Source organism: Phyllobates terribilis, unplaced genomic scaffold (genome assembly GCF_046119375.1).
Source record: "Phyllobates terribilis strain yellow unplaced genomic scaffold, ASM4611937v1 Scaffold_25__1_contigs__length_18738178, whole genome shotgun sequence".
NCBI classification, from domain to species: Eukaryota; Metazoa; Chordata; class Amphibia; order Anura; family Dendrobatidae; genus Phyllobates; species Phyllobates terribilis.
Genome location: NW_027362785.1, coordinates 16,602,103 through 16,622,928, shown reverse-complemented (window position 1 = coordinate 16,622,928; position 20,826 = coordinate 16,602,103). Strand labels below are relative to the sequence as shown.

General features: G+C 54.2%; 1 protein-coding gene across 1 annotated transcript; it reads right to left on the bottom strand.

Moving 5' to 3' along the window:
* Positions 1-3,761: 3,761 nt before the first annotated feature.
* On the bottom strand, positions 3,762-17,891 carry LOC141176392 (RNA-binding protein 12B-A-like). Its single transcript, XM_073660370.1, has 2 exons — positions 17,705-17,891; positions 3,762-9,131 (listed from the first exon to the last, which is right to left on the bottom strand). The coding sequence occupies exon 2, from the start codon at positions 9,118-9,120 to the stop codon at positions 6,748-6,750; it is 2,373 nt and encodes a 790-aa protein (XP_073516471.1). The 5' UTR covers positions 9,121-9,131; positions 17,705-17,891; the 3' UTR covers positions 3,762-6,747.
* Between the last annotated feature and the right edge of the window lie 2,935 nt (positions 17,892-20,826).

Below are 20,826 nucleotides of genomic sequence, written 5' to 3'. Positions count from 1 at the left end.
CATTTTTTAAATGATCCAATAAAGTTTTTTCATATTTTACCTGTTTGAATTTTCTCCTATTCGTTTTAATTATGGCGCTCACCATCTTGGTTGAGTCCTCACAGTTTTGAAAAACGGCACAGATGTCAGGCATCCATGCCCACTCATCAGCTCTTATGTGCGGAGGCTGACCAGAATACCGACGGGCGTGTTGAAGCTAGTATTCAATAACTTCCCTCTGCTGCTCACAAATCCTTCCAAACATATGCAACGTTGAGTTCCAACGTGTGGTAACATCGCACACCATTGGGTGAGCTGGAAGCTGCAAACGCTGCTGAAGCACTGCCAGGGCGGCGGAAGCTGTACCAGACTTTCAGAAATGGGCACACATGCTGCATACTTTCACAAGCAGCTCAGGGTAGGTTTTGAGAAATCGCTGAACCATCAAATTGAGTACATGGTACGCGTGTGAGATTGCCAAGCTTCAGAGCTGCCACCATGCGCCAGCCATAGTCACACATGACCATGTCTGGTTCTAGGTTTAGTGGTGAGAGCTACAGATCAGCCTGCTCTGTTACAGCTTTCAACAACTCTGCAGTGGTGTGTGGTTTGTTAGAAAGCAGATTAGCTTGAGCAGTGTCTGTTGCTGCTTGGCCGAGGCAGTGCTTCCAGATTATGACTAATGTGGTAGTTTCGAGGTTGGGAGCTGAAGAGGAGGTGGTGCAGGAGGTGCTGTAGAATGTGGGGCCACCCTGATTGACCCATTTCCCACAATCCTCAGCGTTGGGAAGACGTGTTCTGTCCCAGGGTCCAACTGGGTCCCAGCTTCCACAATATTCCACAAGCACTTGTCCACGTGTCCGTGGTTTTTACCTTCCCAGTAACTGCATTGGTGAAGGCACGGGTAACGTTCTGGGAAATGTGCTTGTATAAGGTGGGGACGGCACACCAGGAGAAATAGTGGTGGCTGGGGACCGAGTTCCGAGGGACAGCCGCCATGAGGTTGCAGAAAGCTTCCGTCTACACATGCTGAAAAGGCAACATTTCCAGTGCAAGCAGTCTAGAAATGTAACAGTTTAGTATTGTGAACTGTGGGTGGCTGAGTATTTGCACTTGCGTTCCAAGGACTGGGGTAAGGACAACTGAATGCTGAACTGGAACAAGGACGTGGTTGCTGACGGTGGTGGTTGCAAGTGTGCATTGACAGGTGCAGGGTAGAAGTAGGAGGGCAGGAGGCATCTTCACCTATGTCATGGATAGCGGATTGACGTGCATGCACAACAGCAGAACAGGCAGTGGCGTCACCCGCAGACACTATTTCTGGACCCTGGCGTTTGGCCCAGATAGTCGGGTGCTTTGCTGTCATGTGCCTGAGCATGTTGGTCAGGCTGGTAGTTTTGCTGCCCTGCTGATGCTGGCATGGCAGATGTTGCAAATGGCCTTTTTTGGGTTACCTGGACAGTCTTTAAAAAAAGAGCCAGAGTCAGGAAGACCTAACAGTTGGACTGGCAGCTTTTCTCGTATTGGTGTTTTGGGGAACAGTTGCCGGCATTGTGTCTGTGACCACCCCACTGCTTATTCCGACCTGTTGTGGTGCTCTGCCTCCCTCCCCCTCTGCGCTGCTGTCCTCACTATGCATGTCACCTTCAAAAGGTTGGGTCAGTGACTTCATCGTCCACCACCTTGTCTTCCACGTACACAACCTGGTCCTCCTCCTGAGTTTCTGACAATTGTGTCTAATCATCATCCACCTCTTGCGACAGTAATTGCACTTTCCCACCGTCGCCTTTGTGTGACCGTAGCTGCTCAAATATTTGGGCATCGCTACATGTGATCTTGCCTCGCTTGAAGCAGACCAAGCTTGAGGCTAGAATCTATAAATGGAAGTGTGAACAGCTCTTCAGAGTGTCCAAGTATGGGATCACTTGTCTCTGGGCACTTGGCATGGTGGGAAGGAGGATCAGGGTGAGGAATATGTTGTCCAGACTCACGGCTAGTGAGACTGGACCGTGTGGAAGACAGGGTGGTGGAGAAACTGACTGGAAGCATTATTTGCTATCCAACCAACAACCTTTGCACACTGGTCTGGCTTCAAGAGTGGTGTTCCACAGCCCCTAGAAAGTGGGACAGGGAGGTGGGTTGACATAATGCGGGTGCTTGTTGTGCTCCTTCAGCAGGCACCGTTTCATCTTGTCCTCGGCCTCCGCATGCACCATCAGCAACATGTCCACTTCCCGTCCCTACGCGCCTTGCCCATTTTAAATGGGGTATAATATTTTGCAGTTTGCAAAAAATGTCAGGGTTATTACCGCAGTAATATTTGATCACGTCTGATGACCTATTTTTATGCAGTGGCGGTATAGCGATGCTATTGGTCAGTGACCAATTGTGGATATGTTTTGAACGCATAACTGGCAGACTTTAAATGGAGTATAATATTTGGCGGCTTCCAAAACAAAAAAAAAAATCAGGATTATTACGGAAGTAATATTTGACCACCTGAGATGATGGACAAGTTTCTTTGCTTGCACAATACAGCAATGCTATTCAAATCAACAACATCTATGCCGATAACAAGCAAACGGAGCAGTAAAAATGGTGTATTATATTGCTTTTCACCAAAATTATCAGGATTAAGAGCAAAAAGAATATTATTAGAGCTGATATCTAGGGCTATTGATAGGAGTTCCAGCAGCAGAAAGAACGTGCAATGGACCCTATTCTGTACTATACTAGATCTCCACAAACTCTACCTAACTAGTATTACCATCAGGATTAGCCCTAACAAGGAGCGTTAGTGTAGAATAACATTAGTAGTGTGGAATCACAGCTTAAAATAAGCGACAATTCTCTCCCTCGCTCAGCAGCACCCTTCCCTACTCTGCCTGTGCCGGGGAGACTGTGACAAGCATAGGGTCCAGAGTCTTATATAGACCCGATGACGCTGTGCGGCCAGCCAATCACTGCAATGCCACACATAACATGGCTACGGCATTACAGTGACTGGCAGGCAATCCCTGCATGTTAATTGGCATTCTAATATGCACCAAACATGTGGGACGGGGACTCGAGTGTTCCAAAAACACTCGCCCAGTAACGAGGAACTGGAGCACTGTGACACTTGGCGAGTCACGAGGAGTGAGGAGTATGCTCGCTCATCACTACTGGTCACCTAACATCGATCTTCTGACTCCCAAATTACATTGTAACTGATTTTTTTATGGACAACTTATCTAAAAATCACGGAGATAACATTCCTCAGACTAAAAAAATGTCAATCCTGGATAGGGCTCTCCACCTTTCATCTATTCTTGGTGCCTGTGGAGGCCTAGTGCAACCAAGTCCTCGTTTCTTAAGTTGGCCATATTCATCAGTTTCGACTCAGCCGAGTGTTCCCATGTTCTGTACAAGACAGCCTCTGCCACAATCCTGTGTTCTCCACATTCCTGTTCCTTTTGGCAACATCTGTTGGGAAAAAGCGCGCTAATCAAATCTGTATGAGGACCTTTGTATGGTAAACATCAGTGAAATGACCAAAGCTGCCCATACACATACCTTATGTTTATGGGGAGTCTCCCGACAACAGATGTCAAAGAAGAGAACAGGCAGGAAAATAAGATGTCAATGTCTGATCCTTACAGGAATACTGAACGTAGAAATAAGAAGAGTGAATGGATGGAAGTCAACATGATGGGCCGCACGTTGCCTCTAAAAGTCCTGCAGAGAGGACTAACTCTTCAGAACGCCGGATGTCAGCATCTCGCATCCCAGTGACACATATCTTGTGTTATAATTTTGTACAAATACATTTATTGGTCGTACTGTACATATTCACACAAAAGTAATCACCAGAAGACACCAGTGCGAAACATGAACAGCATAGAAACGAAAACTGCTGCATTCTAGATCCGGCAAAATGAATGATATAAATGGCACCAGGGCTGGTATGTACTCGCAAAACAGACAAAGGCTCTCCCATGTAACAGAAGCATTCATCCTCATCCAGCCACGGCAAAAAACATAAACCTATGGGAAAAATAAAAAAGGCCAGACAGGCCTGGCCATTAAAGAGGGTCCTCTCAGAAGTTCTGATTAGTGGGGGCTGAGCCACAAGTGATTAGTAAACTGAGGGAGGAGAAGGGCTTAGAGGATTTCAGCTCTCCTCCGACACTGAAGACAGCTCAGCAGTTGGAGCGAAGCCACTCTCAGCCGGGCCCTTCCACAACTAGACTTCCACCGATCACAACTTGGTGGCATTCTTCCACCGATCACAACTTGGTGGCCTTCCACTGCAGGGAGTTAACATTAGCGTCTTTTTAGCTGGAAGTTTAGGCCTTTTGGTGTTGTCACGTTCTGATTTGACTCCATCACTTCTACCCATCTTTACATACAGCTTGTTAGGGTGATGGCGCACGCTAAATAAATAATGCTGAAAACTATGGCAGCTATGTACAGGTGTAAATTGGTGCCAATTTCTGGGGGGGGGGGGGTGTAATTATTCATAAATGCTTTAGAACAATGATGGTCCCACATTACCCCAAAACTACCTACTTTTAATCATCAGTTGTGAGGAGTAAAAAGTTGCAAATCTTACTGCAAATATGAAACTACCGTCTATTATGTATCGGGGACTCCCAACAACAGGGACGCTGGATTAAAACTCCAGATACTTCTGACCTCGGGAAAACAAGCCACCGATAAAAATGGGTAGTGTTCGGCAGAGGAACCATCAGTATAACATTTATAATCATTATAAAAAGGGAGTCCTATGAACAAAGTACATTTTAGTCAATAGATCTTGTAATAACAAGTTCCACAATTGGACGTTAAAACATGTTATGCTGAGATAATCATGAGATAATGTGTCCCCACTGTGTATGGCTTGTGTCTGCGCGTGGGCGAAATAAGTGATTGTACAGATGATATAGCATTGGCATACAGCTTCTTTCTGTGAGGTAACATTTCCCTGCCCGTTTTATCACAGGAGCGAGTGTTTGTACTGCTCAGCATACGATGGGCGTTCATTAAAGATCTCCCCTGACCCACTTCCATTTATCACAGGACGCTGAAACTTCACATGTGTAATGATATAAGTCTCTATAGGTTACGTGCCAATTTGCAACTCAGAACTGATAACGGTCTGAATTTTACAGGTGAAGTGGTGTGAGGTTTGAAAATGGACCCAGTGGAATACAGAGCAGTCATCAAGTGCCTTTACATGAAATGGCTGCACAGCAAAGGAAATGTTTGATGAAAGAGGTTTATGGTGATGATTACCCATCATATGAGATCGCCAAGAACTGGCATAGTCAATTGAAATGTGGTCGGACTTTGGTGCAAACAGCTCCAATTCCACAGCGACCCCACGCTGCCAATGATGAAACACACCATCCAGCAAGTGGAGGTTGCCATTTTGGAAAATCACTGCATAACCATTCACCACCTAGCCCAAAATGTCAAGATTAGTGTGGGGTCCGTGGAAAAAAAATCATTCAAGACCATCTTCACATGCAAAAGATATCCGCTCGCTGGGTTCCCCGGGCTGCTAACACCTTTCGAGAAGCAGGAACGAGTCGAAAGCTCTCAGGCTCTATTGACAAAGAGTCATGGAAACCAGGACTTTTTCAACAGACTGATCGCACCGGATGAAAGCTGGTTCCATCACTATGATCCTTCGATGTAATGGAAGCATCATGACTCACCGCCTCCAAAGAACCCTCGGAAGGCAAGGTCACGCTTACAGTATTTTGGGACAAGCACAGAGTAGTATTAATCGATTTCCTAGCAAAGGGTACCATGATTAGTGGGGCATACTATGCTTCACTGCTGCGGAAATTGCAGAAGGACATCAAAAACAAGAGAAGCGGCATGCTCACAGAAAGGTGTCTTGCCTTCTGCAAGACAATGCACCAATTCACACCTCACATGTTGCCCAAATGGAAGCCTCCTATGGCTTTGAAATTCTACAACATCCCCCTTAGTCACCCGACCTCGCACCATCGGACGTGCATCTCTTTCCAAAAATGAAGTTATTTTTGAAGGGCAAGCATTTTCCAGATGAGACTGATTTCCGAAGTCACAACGTGGCTTTTGGAGCAACCCGTCGAATTCTACAAGCGAGGCGTTTACAGTTGCTTAAAGAGATGGGAGAAGTGTGTGTCCTAGGTGGCACCTATGTAGAGAAGGACTAATAACTGTGCCAAGTTTCATTGCGCTCAGTCCACAGGAAGTGGGTCAGGGGAAATCTTTAATGAACGCCCCTCGTAGATCAGTTCAGCGAGATAGGAGCTCCGGCAGTGAATGAGCTCATAGAACACTGATTTATCATGAGTTTAAAATCTTGGCGAAGCAGTAAAACCAGTCACTCCTGTGATAAAACAGGCAGGCAAATATGTTACCTCACAAAAAGCAGCAGCTGTGATCTCATGCTGACCAGTCTGTATACTCGTTTGCTCCCTTGGCCAGTAGCTGTGGTACATTCAGACCATGTCCCTGCACGGACAGCCACAGCCATTACACATTTATAAGGTTATCTCAGCACAACAACATTTTGTTGTTAACGCATCCATTTGTGGAACTAATTTTTATTTCAAGCTCTATTGACAAAAATGTACTTTGTGGGACAAAGCTTTGAATTACAGAAGCCATTTTAAATTGCAACACAAGACTGGTGACATTCAACCAAATTGACAAAAAAAAGATGATTTGTTGCGGTTATAATCATAAATCGCTCATTTTCGAGTCACACAATGAACACAGTCCCAGTCCTCAGATCAAGCTTAGCGACACCCGTCTGAGGGCAACCTCTCCATTGTTGTGGGTGTCTATGGCGGTCAGTGCGTCCGCGTAGCTCATCATGCACACGGTGGCTTCGCCGCTTTCTATATTTTGGAGATTCACAGAACTTACTTTAAAGTCACAAAAAAAATCTAAAATTTCAGTGGCAGTGATGGATACAGGCAAGTTCCTCATGACCAGTAGCGCTACTCCACTGCTCGTCTGCTTTGCGTTACAGATCGAACCCTCATCACAACCATTTACACGGTCCGAACGTTGTTGTGGAAGACTGCTCTGAATCACTGGGGGGGTCTGTATAAAGTCTGATGCGACCACTGCTACCAAGTCTGTACCAGAAAGGGGCGAAATGTCAGAATGAGAGGACACCCCTATCTCCTCCATGGCTGATTGTTCTACAGTGACGTGCACTTGGGCAACTTGTTCCACCGGTAGGGTGGCCTGTACTGATGCCACAGGCGCACTGGCTTGTACTGGTGCGCTGGTAGCCACACTGGGTAATGACTCTGAGGTGACACTCGACTTGCCACCGGCCTTAACCTTGACATTACGTATGCGTTCAGACACTTTTATTTCATTCGCTTGCTCCTTAGTAACGCGGATTATCAGAATTTTAATCCCCTGATAGGTCTGATTATTTTGTTTTTCAGCTCTGGATGCCTCTTTATCATCGCTGTACGTTACCAGCACATCCCCGAGCCCATCCCACTTCTCGTCATGTAATAGGTAAATGTCGTCGTCTTTCACACTTCTCCCAGTGAAGAATTTCCGGATCTCTGATTTAGTGACATTGCATGGAAAGTTTCGCAGATACAGACATCTTCTCTCTGGTGACCTCCTTCTACTTGTATGATAGTTACGCTCCCGTGAGGATCGACTTCGTGACCTCCTCCTACCTCGGCGACCATTACTTTCTTGTGAGGATCGACTTCGTGACCGCCTCCTACTTCGGTGCCCATTTTCTTGTGAGGATCGACTTCGTGACCTCTTCCTATCTGGGAGTTTGCTACGGTCTTGTGAGGATCGACTTCGTGACCTCTTTCTATCTGAGTGATCGCTACGTTCTCGTGAGGATCGACTGGGTGACTTTTTCTTATCTGAGTGATCGCTACGTTCTCGTGAGGATCGACTGGGTGACTTTTTCTTATCTGAGTGATCGCTACGTTCTCGTGAGGATCGACTGGGTGACTTTTTCTTATCTGAGTGATTGCTACGGTCTCGTGAGGATCGACTGGGTGACTTTTTCTTATCCGAGTGATCGCTACGTTCTCGTGAGGATCGACTGGGTGTCTTTTTCTTATCTGTGTGATCACTACGTTCTTGTGAGGATCGACTGGGTGACTTCCTATTATCTGGGCGATCATTACAGGCTGAGACTCTCATATGATCGATTAACCTGTACATGGACCCCTTTGAGATGGGTAATACATTCAGCGGGTAGCCCATGAAAGTTTCTTTGTTGAAGCCGAGTGCTCGCTTGTAATCTCGCTCTCTTTGGAACATGACGAATCCTTCTCTGGTCCGTCTGCCCTGTTTATCAACGAGGAAGTCAATCTGCGAGTCCTTCATGTACAGATCGGAGAAGAGCTTCTTGATATCACTTTTCTCTGCTTCGAAGCTTAGATTAAGGAGATGCACATAGTACTCCTGTACATAAACAGCTCCTCGTCTCGTTATTCTGATGTTCGGTGATCTGGACCTGCTCCTGGATGAGCGTTCAGGAGAGCGCTCTCGCTTTGCGATATGGTCCCCACCATTTTGGTTCCACTCCTCCTCATTGGAAAGCTTGAGTACTACAGGTGAATAGCGGAGGGGCTTATTATTAAACTTCATGGCTTTCCTGGCATCAGATTCATTTCCGAACTTGACGATCGCCTTCCCACTTCTACATCCATTGAAGAGTTTTAGAAACAAGATATCTTCCACACAGAGCCCCCTGAAAAACTCTTGGATGTCGGTCCATGTGGCTTCAATCGGCAGCCCCCGTATGTACAGATAGACAGTTGACAAACTGCCTTTTTCATTACTTTTTAAAGCAGTTTCTGGATTACTGGAGGAAGTTATCGATGACTTCAGCCCAATCTTGACTATCTCCAAGGCCTGTCTCATCTCGTCTTCATTGCTGTACTCCAGATAGACAAATGAATCCTTAAGTAGACGACCCGACAGGTTCATGGCTTGGCGTGCATCATCATGTGTGGAGAACACAATATACGCTTCACCATATAATCCACCTATGATGGACACCCCTCCTCTGGGTATATTCAATCCACAGAAGAACTGACGAATGTCAGAAGAAGCTGCCGTAGCAGGAAGACCCTTCAGCTGGACGATCAGAGACATCATGGGGTCAACACCTGAGGAGAGGAAAAACAAATGTACGTAGAGTGAGAAGAAATATCCGGATGCTGTCCTGATCTATATCTGATACGAGAGATAGTCAGATGCACATATACTGTGTAGTGTACAGGCCAGTGAGGCCGACGTCCGCAGGGACTGTGACATTAGACACAATTTAAGCTGTCAGACCCGTGTGCTCTGTGCAAGCTGCATGTCACAATTTGTTTTACCATCTCATCTATGCAGAAAAGTACTCTTAATTGTACCATAGACTATTGAAGGGGTTGTTTGGATACAAATAATTGCAGAAATTTCCAAAACTGCCTAAAAAAGACAAAAAAAACCCCCCTCACCCACAGTGATCCCCGCAGGTCCTGTCCTGTCCAGTCCAATCACTACATGGAGAGGTGACTCTCCTCAGCCAGTGAAAGGCAAACACGGCATCTCCAGTGTGTCCATGACGGGACTAGGAAGCTGGGAGACCAGGTGACTCCCAGAATGGATTGCTTCTGACAATGAGTGGGATACAGATGTGAACATGGCCCTATGTCAGATGGCTATTTTTAGAGAGCAAATTTGGGAATTTACCAACCAAGCAATCGGTGCCTCACAGCGAAGGTGATGGCAGATCATAAACAAAACTGTATATAAATTAGGTTGTAAAGTGCTCGATGCTTGAACACACCCATTCCAAGGCCAGACTATGGCGGGGTGCAATGACGCCGGGCCACTGCACAGTGCACCAATGGAAGACTATGCCAGTGCACCCAGCAGCACCGCAAGAGGAAGAGAAGACATTTCCATGTTTATTATCCTCCCCTTCAGGGCACCCCTATGAAGCTCATCCCCTCAGTGGTAATGACCTGGAGGATGTGTGATGTCAGCGCAGCAACTCCCACATCTCACTCATCCACTGTCACACTTACCCTCCGTTACATCTCGGTTGTAACCCCAGACACCTGTCCCCCGTCACCGTTACCTCAAGTCTCCATTGTCCTTTGAGTCACAGTTACAACGTCTCACCCCGTGCTCTCCCATCTCCCCACCCCGTCCAATCGCGCCTCCCCCGCCCTCTCCATCGCCGTCACCTCGCGTCTCCCCCGCCCTCTCAGTCACCTCGCGTCTCCCCCGCCCTCTCAGTCACACCCGCCCTCTCCGTCACCTCGCGTCTCCCCCGCCCTCTCCGTCACCTCGCGTCTCCCCCACTCTCTCCGTCACCTCGCGTCTGACCCGCCCTCTCCGTCACCTCACGTCTGACCTGTCCTCTCCCCCACCTCGCTTCTTCCCCATCCTCTCCCCCACCTCGCTTCTTCCCCGTCCTCTCCCCCACCTCGCTTCTTCCCCACCTCGCTTCTTCCCCGTCCTCTTCCCCACCTCGCTTCTTCCCCGTCCTCTCATGTCTTCCCCGTCACCGTTACCTCATGCCTCCCAAGTCCTTTTTGTCACCTCGCGTCTCCCCCGTCCTCTCACGTCTCCCCCCGTCCTCTCCGTTACCTCGCGTCTTCCCCGTCCTCAAAGTTACCTCGCGTCTTCCCCGTCCTAGAATCATACAATGGTAGAGTTGGAGGGGACCTCCTGGGTCATCTGGTCCAACCCCCTGCTCAAAGCAGGATTCACTAAATCATCTCAGACAGATATCTGTCCAGCCTCTGTTTGAAGACGTCCATTGAAGGGGAACTCACCACCTCTCGTGGCCGCCTGTTCCACTCATTGATCACCTCACTGTCAAAAAGTTTTTTCTAATATCTAATCTGTGTCTCCTCCAATTCAGTTTCATCCCATTGCTTCTAGTCTTTCTTTGTGCAAATGAGAATAAAGATGATCCTTCTACAATGTAACAGCCCTTGAGATATTTGTTTGAGGTTACCTCGTGTCTTCCCCGTCCTCTCTTGTCACCTCGCATCTCCGCCACCTCGCTTCTTCCCCGTCCTCTCCCCCACCTCGCTTCTTCCCGGTCCTCTCACGTCTCCCCCGTCCTCTCTGTTACCTCGCGTCTCCCCCGTCCTCTCCATCACCTCGCGTCTCCCCCATCCTCTCACGTCTCCCCCGTCCTCTCCGTTACATCGCGTCTTCCCCGTCCTGTCAGTCACCATTACCTCATGTCTACCCTGTCCTCTCCATCACCTCTCGTCTCTCCCATCTTCTCCGTTACATCGCGTCTTCCCCGTCCTGTCAGTCACCATTACCTCAAGTCTCCCCCGTCCTCTCCATCACCTCGCGTCTCCCCCATCCTCCCACGTCTCCCCCGTCCTCTCTGTTACATCGCGTCTTCCCCGTCCTGTCAGTCACCGTTGCCTCACGTCTCCCCCACCTCGCTTCTTCCCCATCCTCTCACGTCTCCCCCGTTACATCAAGTCTTCCCCGTCCTGTCAGTCACAGTTACCTCTCGTCTCCCCCGTCCTCTCCGTCACTGTAACCTCGCGTCTCCCCCGTCCTCTCCGTCACGGTTACCTCGCGTCTCCCCCGTCCTCTCCGTCACCTCGCGTCTCCCCCACCTCGCTTCTTCCCCGTCCTCTCCCCCACCTAGCTTCTTCCCGGTCCTCTCACGTCTCCCCCACCTCGCTTCTTCCCGGTTCTCCCCCGTCCTCTCACGTCTCCCCCGTCCTCTCACGTCTCCCCCGTCCTCTCACGTCTCCCCCGTCCTCTGTTACCTCGCGTCTCCCCCGTCCTCTCCGTCACTGTTACCTCGCGTCTCCCCCACCTCGCTTCTTCCCGTTCCTCCCACGTCTCCCCCGTCCTCTGTTACCTCCCGTCTCCCCCGTCCTCTCACGTCTCGCCCCGTCCTCTCTGTCATTGTTACCTCGCGTCTCCCCCGTCCTCTCCGTCATTGTTACCTCGCGTCTCCCCCGTCCTCTCCGTCACTGTTACCTCGCGTCTCCCCCACCTCGCTTCTTCCCGTTCCTCCCACGTCTCCCCCGTCCTCTCACGTCTCGCCCCGTCCTCTCTGTCATTGTTACCTCGCGTCTCCCAAGTCCTCTCCGTTACTGTTACCTCGCGTCTCCCCCGTCCTCTCGCGTCTCCCCCGTCCTCTCGCGTCTCCCCCGTCCTCTCCGTCACCTCGCGTCTCCCCCGTCCTCTCGCGTCTCCCCCGTCCTCTCGCGTCTCCCCCGTCCTCTCGCGTCTCCCCCGTCCTCTCCGTCACTGTTACCTCGCGTCTCCCCCGTCCTCTCCGTCACTGTTACCTCGCGTCTCCCCCACCTCGCTTCTTCCCGTTCCTCCCACGTCTCCCCCGTCCTCTGTTACCTCCCGTCTCCCCCGTCCTCTCACGTCTCGCCCCGTCATTGTTACCTCGCGTCTCCCAAGTCCTCTCCGTTACTGTTACCTCGCGTCTCCCCCGTCCTCTCGCGTCTCCCCCGTCCTCTCCGTCACTGTTACCTCGCGTCTCCCCCGTCCTCTCCGTCACTGTTACCTCGCGTCTCCCCCGTCCTCTCGCGTCTCCCCCGTCCTCTCCGTCACTGTTACCTCGCGTCTCCCCCGTCCTCTCCGTCACTGTTACCTCGCGTCTCCCCCGTCCTCTCCGTCACCTCGCGTCTCCCACACCTCGCTTCTTCCCCACCTTGCTTCTTCCCGGTCCTCTCACGTCTCCCCTGTCCTCTCACGTCTCCCCCGTCCTCTCACGTCTCCCCCGTCCTCTCCATCACTGTTACCTCGCGTCTCCCCCGTCACTGTTACCTCGCGTCTCCCCCGTCACTGTTACCTCGCGTCTCCCCCGTCACTGTTACCTCGCGTCTCCCCCGTCACTGTTACCTCGCGTCTCCCCCGTCACTGTTACCTCGCGTCTCCCCCGTCACTGTTACCTCGCGTCTCCCCCGTCACCGTTACCTCGCGTCTCCCCCGTCACCGTTACCTCGCGTCTCCCCCGTCACTGTTACCTCGCGTCTCCCCCGTCACTGTTACCTCGCGTCTCCCCCGTCACTGTTACCTCGCGTCTCCCCCGTCACTGTTACCTCGCATCTCCCACGTCACTGTTACCTCGCGTCTCCCCCGTCCTCTCCCCCGTCACTGTTACCTCACGTCTCCCCGTCCTCTCCCCCTTCACTGTTACCTCGCGTCTCCCACGTCCTCTCCCCCGTCACTGTTACCTCGCGTCTCCCCCGTCCTCTCCATCACTGTTACCTCGCGTCTCCCCCGTCCTCTCCCCCACCTCGCTTCTTCGCGGTCCTCTCATGTCTCCCCCACCTCGCTTCTTCCCGGTCCTCTCACGTCTCCCCCGTCCTCAGTTACCTCGCGTCTCCCCCGTCCTCTCGCGTCACTGTTACCTCGCGTCTCCCCCGTCCTCTCACGTCACTGTTACCTCGCGTCTCCCCCGTCCTCTCCGTCACTGTTACCTCGCGTCTCCCCCGTCCTCTCCGTCACTGTTACCTCGCGTCTCCCCCATTCTCTCCGTCACTGTTACCTCGCGTCTCCCCGTCCTCTCCGTCACTGTTACCTCGCGTCTCCCCCGTCCTCTCCGTCACTGTTACCTCGCGTCTCCCCCACCTCGCTTCTTTCCGTCCTCTCCCCCACCTCGCTTCTACCCGGTCCTCTCACGTCTCCCCCACCTCGCTTCTACCCGGTCCTCTCACGTCTCCCCCTTCCTCTGTTAACTCGCGTCTCCCCCGTCACCTCGCGTCTCCCACATCTCGCTTCTTCCCCGTCCTCTTCCCCACCTCGCTTCTTCCCGGTCCTCTCACGTCTCCCCGTCCTCTCCGTTACTGTTACCTCGCGTCTTCCCCGTCCTCTCCGTTACCTCGCGTCTCCCCCGTCCTCCCCGTCCTCTCGCGCCTCCCCCGTCCTCTCGCGCCTCCCCCGTCCTCTCAGTTACCTCGCGTCTTCCCCGTCTTCTCAGTTACCTCGTGTCTCACCCGTCATCTCCGTTACCTCGCCTCTCAACCCTCCTCTCACGTCTTCCCCGTCCTCTCTGTTAACTCGCGTCTCGCCCGTCCTCTCACGTCTCCCTGTCCTCTCCGTTACCTCGCGTCTCATCCGTCCTCTCCGTTACCTCGCGTCTCCCCCGTCCTCTCCGTTACCTCGCGTCTCCCCCGTCCTCTCCGTTATCTCGCGTCTCCCCCGTCCTCTCCGTTATCTCGCGTCTCCCCCGTCCTCTCCGTTATCTCGCGTCTCCCCCGTCCTCTCCGTCACCCCGTCCTCTCCGTTACCTCGCGTCTCCCCCGTCCTCTCGCGTCTCCCCCATCCTCTCGCGTCTCCCCCATCCTCTCCGTTACCTCGCGTCTCCCCCGTCCTCTCCGTTACCTCACGTCTCCCCCGTCCTCTCCGTTACCTCGCGTCTCCCCCGTCCTCTCCGTTACCTCGCGTCTCCCCCGTCCTCTCCGTCACCCCGTCCTCTCCGTTACCTCGCGTCTCCCCCGTCCTCTCCGTTACCTCGCGTCTCCCCCGTCCTCTCCGTCACCTCGCGTCTCCCCCATCCTCTCACGTCTCCCCCGTCCTCTCCGTTACCTCGCGTCTCCCCCGTCCTCTCCGTTACCTCGCGTCTCCCCCGTCCTCTCGCGTCTCCCCCGTCCTCTCCGTTACCTCGCGTCTCCCCCGTCCTCTCCGTTACCTCGCGTCTCCCCCGTCCTCTCCGTTACCTCGCGTCTCCCCCGTCCTCTCCGTTACCTCGCGTCTCCCCCGTCCTCTCCGTTACCTCGCGTCTCCCCCGTCCTCTCCGTTACCTCGCGTCTCCCCCGTCCTCTCCGTTACCTCGCGTCTCCCCCGTCCTCTCCGTTACCTCGCGTCTCCCCCGTCCTCTCCGTTACCTCGCGTCTCCCCCGTCCTCTCCGTTACCTCGCGTCTCCCCCGTCCTGTCCGTTACCTCGCGTCTCCCCCGTCCTGTCCGTTACCTCGCGTCTCCCCCGTCCTGTCAGTTACCTCGCGTCTCCCCCGTCCTCTCCGTCACCCCGTCCTCTCCGTTACCTCGCGTCTCCCCCATCCTCTCCGTCACCCCGTCCTCTCCGTCACCTCGCGTCTCCCCCATCCTCTCACGTCTCCCCCGTCCTCTCCGTTACCTCGCGTCTCCCCCGTCCTCTCCGTTACCTCGCGTCTCCCCCGTCCTCTCGCGTCTCCCCCGTCCTCTCCGTTACCTCGCGTCTCCCCCGTCCTCTCCGTTACCTCGCGTCTCCCCCGTCCTCTCCGTTACCTCGCGTCTCCCCCGTCCTCTCCGTTACCTCGCGTCTCCCCCGTCCTCTCCGTTACCTCGCGTCTCCCCCGTCCTCTCCGTTACCTCGCGTCTCCCCCGTCCTCTCCGTTACCTCGCGTCTCCCCCGTCCTCTCCGTTACCTCGCGTCTCCCCCGTCCTCTCCGTTACCTCGCGTCTCCCCCGTCCTCTCCGTTACCTCGCGTCTCCCCCGTCCTCTCCGTTACCTCGCGTCTCCCCCGTCCTCTCCGTTACCTCGCGTCTCCCCCGTCCTCTCCGTTACCTCGCGTCTCCCCCGTCCTCTCCGTTACCTCGCGTCTCCCCCGTCCTCTCCGTTACCTCGCGTCTCCCCCGTCCTCTCCGTTACCTCGCGTCTCCCCCGTCCTCTCCGTTACCTCGCGTCTCCCCCGTCCTCTCCGTTACCTCGCGTCTCCCCCGTCCTCTCCGTTACCTCGCGTCTCCCCCGTCCTCTCCGTTACCTCGCGTCTCCCCCGTCCTCTCCGTTACCTCGCGTCTCCCCCGTCCTCTCCGTTACCTCGCGTCTCCCCCGTCCTCTCCGTTACCTCGCGTCTCCCCCGTCCTCTCCGTTACCTCGCGTCTCCCCCGTCCTCTCCGTTACCTCGCGTCTCCCCCGTCCTCTCCGTTACCTCGCGTCTCCCCCGTCCTCTCCGTTACCTCGCGTCTCCCCCGTCCTCTCCGTTACCTCGCGTCTCCCCCGTCCTCTCCGTTACCTCGCGTCTCCCCCGTCCTCTCCGTTACCTCGCGTCTCCCCCGTCCTCTCCGTTACCTCGCGTCTCCCCCGTCCTCTCCGTTACCTCGCGTCTCCCCCGTCCTCTCCGTTACCTCGCGTCTCCCCCGTCCTCTCCGTTACCTCGCGTCTCCCCCGTCCTCTCCGTTACCTCGCGTCTCCCCCGTCCTCTCCGTTACCTCGCGTCTCCCCCGTCCTCTCCGTTACCTCGCGTCTCCCCCGTCCTCTCCGTTACCTCGCGTCTCCCCCGTCCTCTCCGCTACCTCGCGTCTCCCCCGTCCTCTCTGCTACCTCGCGTCTCCCCCGTCCTCTCCGTTACCTCGCGTCTCCCCCGTCCTCTCCGTCACCCCGTACTCTCCGTTACCTCGCGTCTCCCCCGTCCTCTCCGTCACCCCGTCCTCTCCGTTACCTCGCGTCTCCCCAATCCTCTCACGTCTCCCCCGTCCTCTCCGTTACCTCGCGTCTCCCCCGTCCTCTCCGTTACCTCGCGTCTCCCCCGTCCTCTCCGTTACCTCGCGTCTCCCCCGTCCTCTCCGTTACCTCGCGTCTCCCCCGTCCTCTCCGTTACCTCGCGTCTCCCCCATCCTCTCACGTCTCCCCCGTCCTCTCCGTTACCTCGCGTCTCCCCCGTCCTCTCCGTTACCTCGCGTCTCCCCCGTCCTCTCGCGTCTCCCCCGTCCTCTCCGTTACCTCGCGTCTCCCCCGTCCTCTCCGTTACCTCGCGTCTCCCCCGTCCTCTCCGTTACCTCGCGTCTCCCCCGTCCTCTCCGTTACCTCGCGTCTCCCCCGTCCTCTCCGTTACCTCGCGTCTCCCCCGTCCTCTCCGTTACCTCGCGTCTCCCCCGTCCTCTCCGTTACCTCGCGTCTCCCCCGTCCTCTCCGTTACCTCGCGTCTCCCCCGTCCTCTCGCGTCTCCCCCGTCCTCTCGCGTCTCCCCCGTCCTCTCGCGTCTCCCCCGTCCTGTTACCTCGCGTCTCCCCCGTCCTGTCCGTTACCTCGCGTCTCCCCCGTCCTCTCGCGTCTCCCCCGTCCTCTGTTACCTCGCATCTCCCCCGTCCTGTCCGTTACCTCGCGTCTCCCCCGTCCTCTCAGTTACCTCGCGTCTCCCCCGTCCTGTCCGTTACCTCGCGTCTCCCCCGTCCTCTCGCGTCTCCCCCGTCCTCTGTTACCTCGCGTCTCCCCCGTCCTCTGTTACCTCGCGTCTCCCCCGTCCTGTCCGTTACCTCGCGTCTCCCCCATCCTCTCGCGTCTCCCCCGTCCTCTCCGTTACCTCGCGTCTCCCCCGTCCTCTCCGTTACCTCGCGTCTCCCCCGTCCTCTCCGTTACCTCGCGTCTCCCCCGTCCTCTCACGTCTCCCCCGTCCTCTCCGTTACCTCGCGTCTCCCCCGTCCTCTCGCGTCTCCCCCGTCCTCTCCGTTACCTCGCGTCTCCCCCGTCCTCTCCGTTACCTCGCGTCTCCCCCGTCCTCTCCGTTACCTCGCGTCTCCCCCGTCCTCTCCGTTACCTCGCGTCTCCCCCGTCCTGTCCGTTACCTCGCGTCTCCCCCGTCCTGTCCGTTACCTCGCGTCTCCCCCGTCCTCTCCGTCACCTCACGTCTCCCCCTCAGGACACTGACATCACCCCACGGCTGCAGCACTCGGTTGCTATGGGTAACCGCATCACTTTACGTCCGGTCGCCATACTTCCTGTACCGAACATTCACGACACGTCCCGGCCTGCAGATAACTCACCAGCCCGGCCTTGTAGCCGCTGGCCTTCTCTCCCAGATGAGCCTGAGCAATATGGCGGCGGCGGAGTCACCTGTGCGCAGGCGCAGCAGCTCGAGGACTCAGTGAGCGGTGGATGTAATGTGAGCGGTGCTGCACGGTGCGGCCGCCATAGCCTCTATAGCGCAGCCACTTCCGGCCTGTGTTTCCGCTGTCAGCCGATAACCAGATCAATGGCCGCGATCAGTGCGGCGACACAGTCTAGGCCGGAGGAGAGGAGGTCACATGACGCGGCACGTGGTGCAGGGACAGGACCTGAGTACGGGCGTGTGTGCTCCGTGTCCTTTGTGTCAGGGGTGGGGGCTACTGTGTCTTGATGGCTCGGGGGGTATCTGACTGTGGCTCATGGCTTGAGGCGTAACTGACTGTGGTTGGAGGGTATCTGATTGTGGCTCGGCTCTTGGGGGTATCTGACTGTGACTTGGGGGGGGGGTATCTGACTGTGGCTCGGGGCTTGGGGGGTATCTGACTGTGACTTGGGGGGGGGGTATCTGACTGTGGCTCGGGGCTTGGGGGTATCTGACTGTGACTTGGGGGGGGGTATCTGACTGTGGCTCGGAGCTTGGGGGAGTATTTGACTGGCTAATGGCTTGGAGGGTAACTGACTGTGGCTCGGGGCTTGGGGGGGTATCTGACTGTGACTTGGGGGGGGTATCTGACTGTGGCTCGGGGCTTGGGGGTATCTGACTGTGACTTGGGGGAGGGGTATCTGACTGTGGCTGGGGGTATCTGATTGTGGCTCGGGGCTTGGGGGGTATATCTGACTGTGGCTGGGGGTATCTGACTGTGGCTCGGGGCTTGGGGGGTATCTGACTGTGACTTGGGGGGGTATCTGACTGTGGCTCGGGGCTTGGGGGGTATCTGACTGTGACTTGGGGGGGTATCTGACTGTGACTTGGGGGAGGGGTATCTGACTGTGGCTGGGGGTATCTGATTGTGGCTCGGGGCTTGGGGGGTATATCTGACTGTGGCTGGGGGTATCTGACTGTGGCTCGGGGCTTGGGGGGTATCTGACTGTGACTTGGGGGGGGTATCTGACTGTGGCTCGGGGCTTGGGGGGTATATCTGACTGTGGCTGGGGGTATCTGACTGTGGCTCGGGGCTTGGGGGGTATATCTGACTGTGGCTGGGGGTATCTGACTGTGGCTCGGGGCTTGGGGGGTATATCTGACTGTGGCTGGGGGTATCTGACTGTGGCTCGGGGCTTGGGGGGTATATCTGACTGTGGCTGGGGGTATCTGACTGTGGCTCGGGGCTTGGGGGGTATATCTGACTGTGGCTGGGGGTATCTGAATGTGGCGGGGGGTTTTGGGGGGGTATCTGTGGCTTGGGGCTATCTGACTGGCTCAGGGCTAGGGGGTATCTGACTGTGGCTGGGGGGTATCTGACTGTGGCTCTGTGGTTGGGGGGTATCTTACTGTGGCTCGGGGCTTGGGGGGTATCTGAATTTGGCTGGGGGTATCTGATTCGGGTTGGGGGCTATCTGACTGTGGCTCCGGGGTTGGGGGCTATCTGACTGTGGCGGGTTTTTTTTGGGGGGTGTCTGATTTGGGGTTGGGGAGTATCTGACTGTGGCTTCGGGGTTAGGGGGTATCTGAGTGTGACAGGGGTATCTGACTGTGTTGGGGGGTATCTGACTGTGGCTTGGAGGTTAGGGGAGTATCTTACTGTGGGTTGGAGGTGTCATGGAAATATTGAAAGTCTCCTTTCTCCTCTGTCATAGAAATTTAGAAAATATTTTCTTTCCCCAACAGCTCTTTCCCCTTCCCTTATCCACCATCTGTCTGCAAAATTAGCAGGCGCAGGAGAAGTGGCTTGTAGGCAGATGCCAGTACAGTCATGGCCAAAAGTTTTGAGAATGACACCAAAATGATATTTCCCATGATCTGCTGGCCTCTGGTTGTTATTAGTGTTTGTCTGATGTTTCTATCACATACAGAAATATAATTGCAATCATATTATGAGGACCAATAGGTTATATTGACAGTTAGAATCAGTTAATGCAGCAAGTCAATATCTGCAGTGTTGCCCCTTCTTCTTCAAGACCTCTGTAATTCTCCCTGGCATGCTCTCAATCAAGTTTTGGACCAAATCCTGACTGATAGCAGTCCATTCTTGCATAATCAATGCTTGCATTTTGCCAGAATTTGTTGTTTTTTGTTTGACCACCCTTCTCTTGATGATTGACCACAAGTTCTCAATGGGATTAAGATCTGGGGAGTTTCCAGGCCATGGACCCAAAATCTCTATGTTTTGTTCCATGAGCCATTTAGTTATCACCTTTGCTTTATGGCAAGGTGCTCCATCATGCTGGAAAAGGCATTGTTGGGCGCCAAACTGCTCTTGGACGGTTGGGAGAAGTTGCTCTTGGAGGACATTCTGGTACCATTCTTTATTCATGGCTGTGTTTTTAGGCAAGACTGTGAGTGAGCCGATTCCCTTGGCTGAGAAGCAACCCCACACATGAATGGTTTCAGGATGCTTTACAGTTGGCATGAGACAAGACTGATGGTAGCGCTCACCTCTTCTCCGAATAAGCTGTTTTCCAGATGTCCCAAACAATCGAAAAGGGGATTCATCAGAGAAAATGACTTTGCCCCAGTCCTCAGCAGTCCACTCCCTGTACCTTTTGCAGAATATCAGTCGGTCCCTGATGTTTTTTCTGGAGAGAAGTGGCTTCTTTGCTGCCCTCCTTGAAACCTGCCCTTGCTCAAAGAGTCTCCGCCTCACAGTGCGTGCAGAAGCACTCACACCAGCCTGCTGCCATTCCTGAGCAAGCTCGGCACTGCTGGTAGTCCGATCCCGCAGCTGAAACAGTTTTAAGATACGGTCCTGGCGCTTGCTGGTCTTTCTTGGGCGCCCTGGAGCCTTTTTGACAACAATGGAAGCTCTCTCCTTGAAGTTCTTGATGATGCGATAGATTGTTGACTGAGGTGCAATCTTTGTAGCTGCGATACTCTTCCCTGTTAGGCCATTTTTGTGCAGTGCAATGATGGCTGCACGTGTTTCTTTAGAGATAACCATGGTTAACAGAAGAGAAACAATGATACCAAGAACCAGCCTCCTTTTAAAGTGTCCAGTGATGT

Excerpts from the sequence above, each read along its gene's own strand:
- LOC141176392 (XM_073660370.1), bottom strand. The coding sequence starts at position 9,120 with ATGATGTCTCTGATCGTCCAGCTGAAGGGTCTTCCTGCTACGGCAGCT.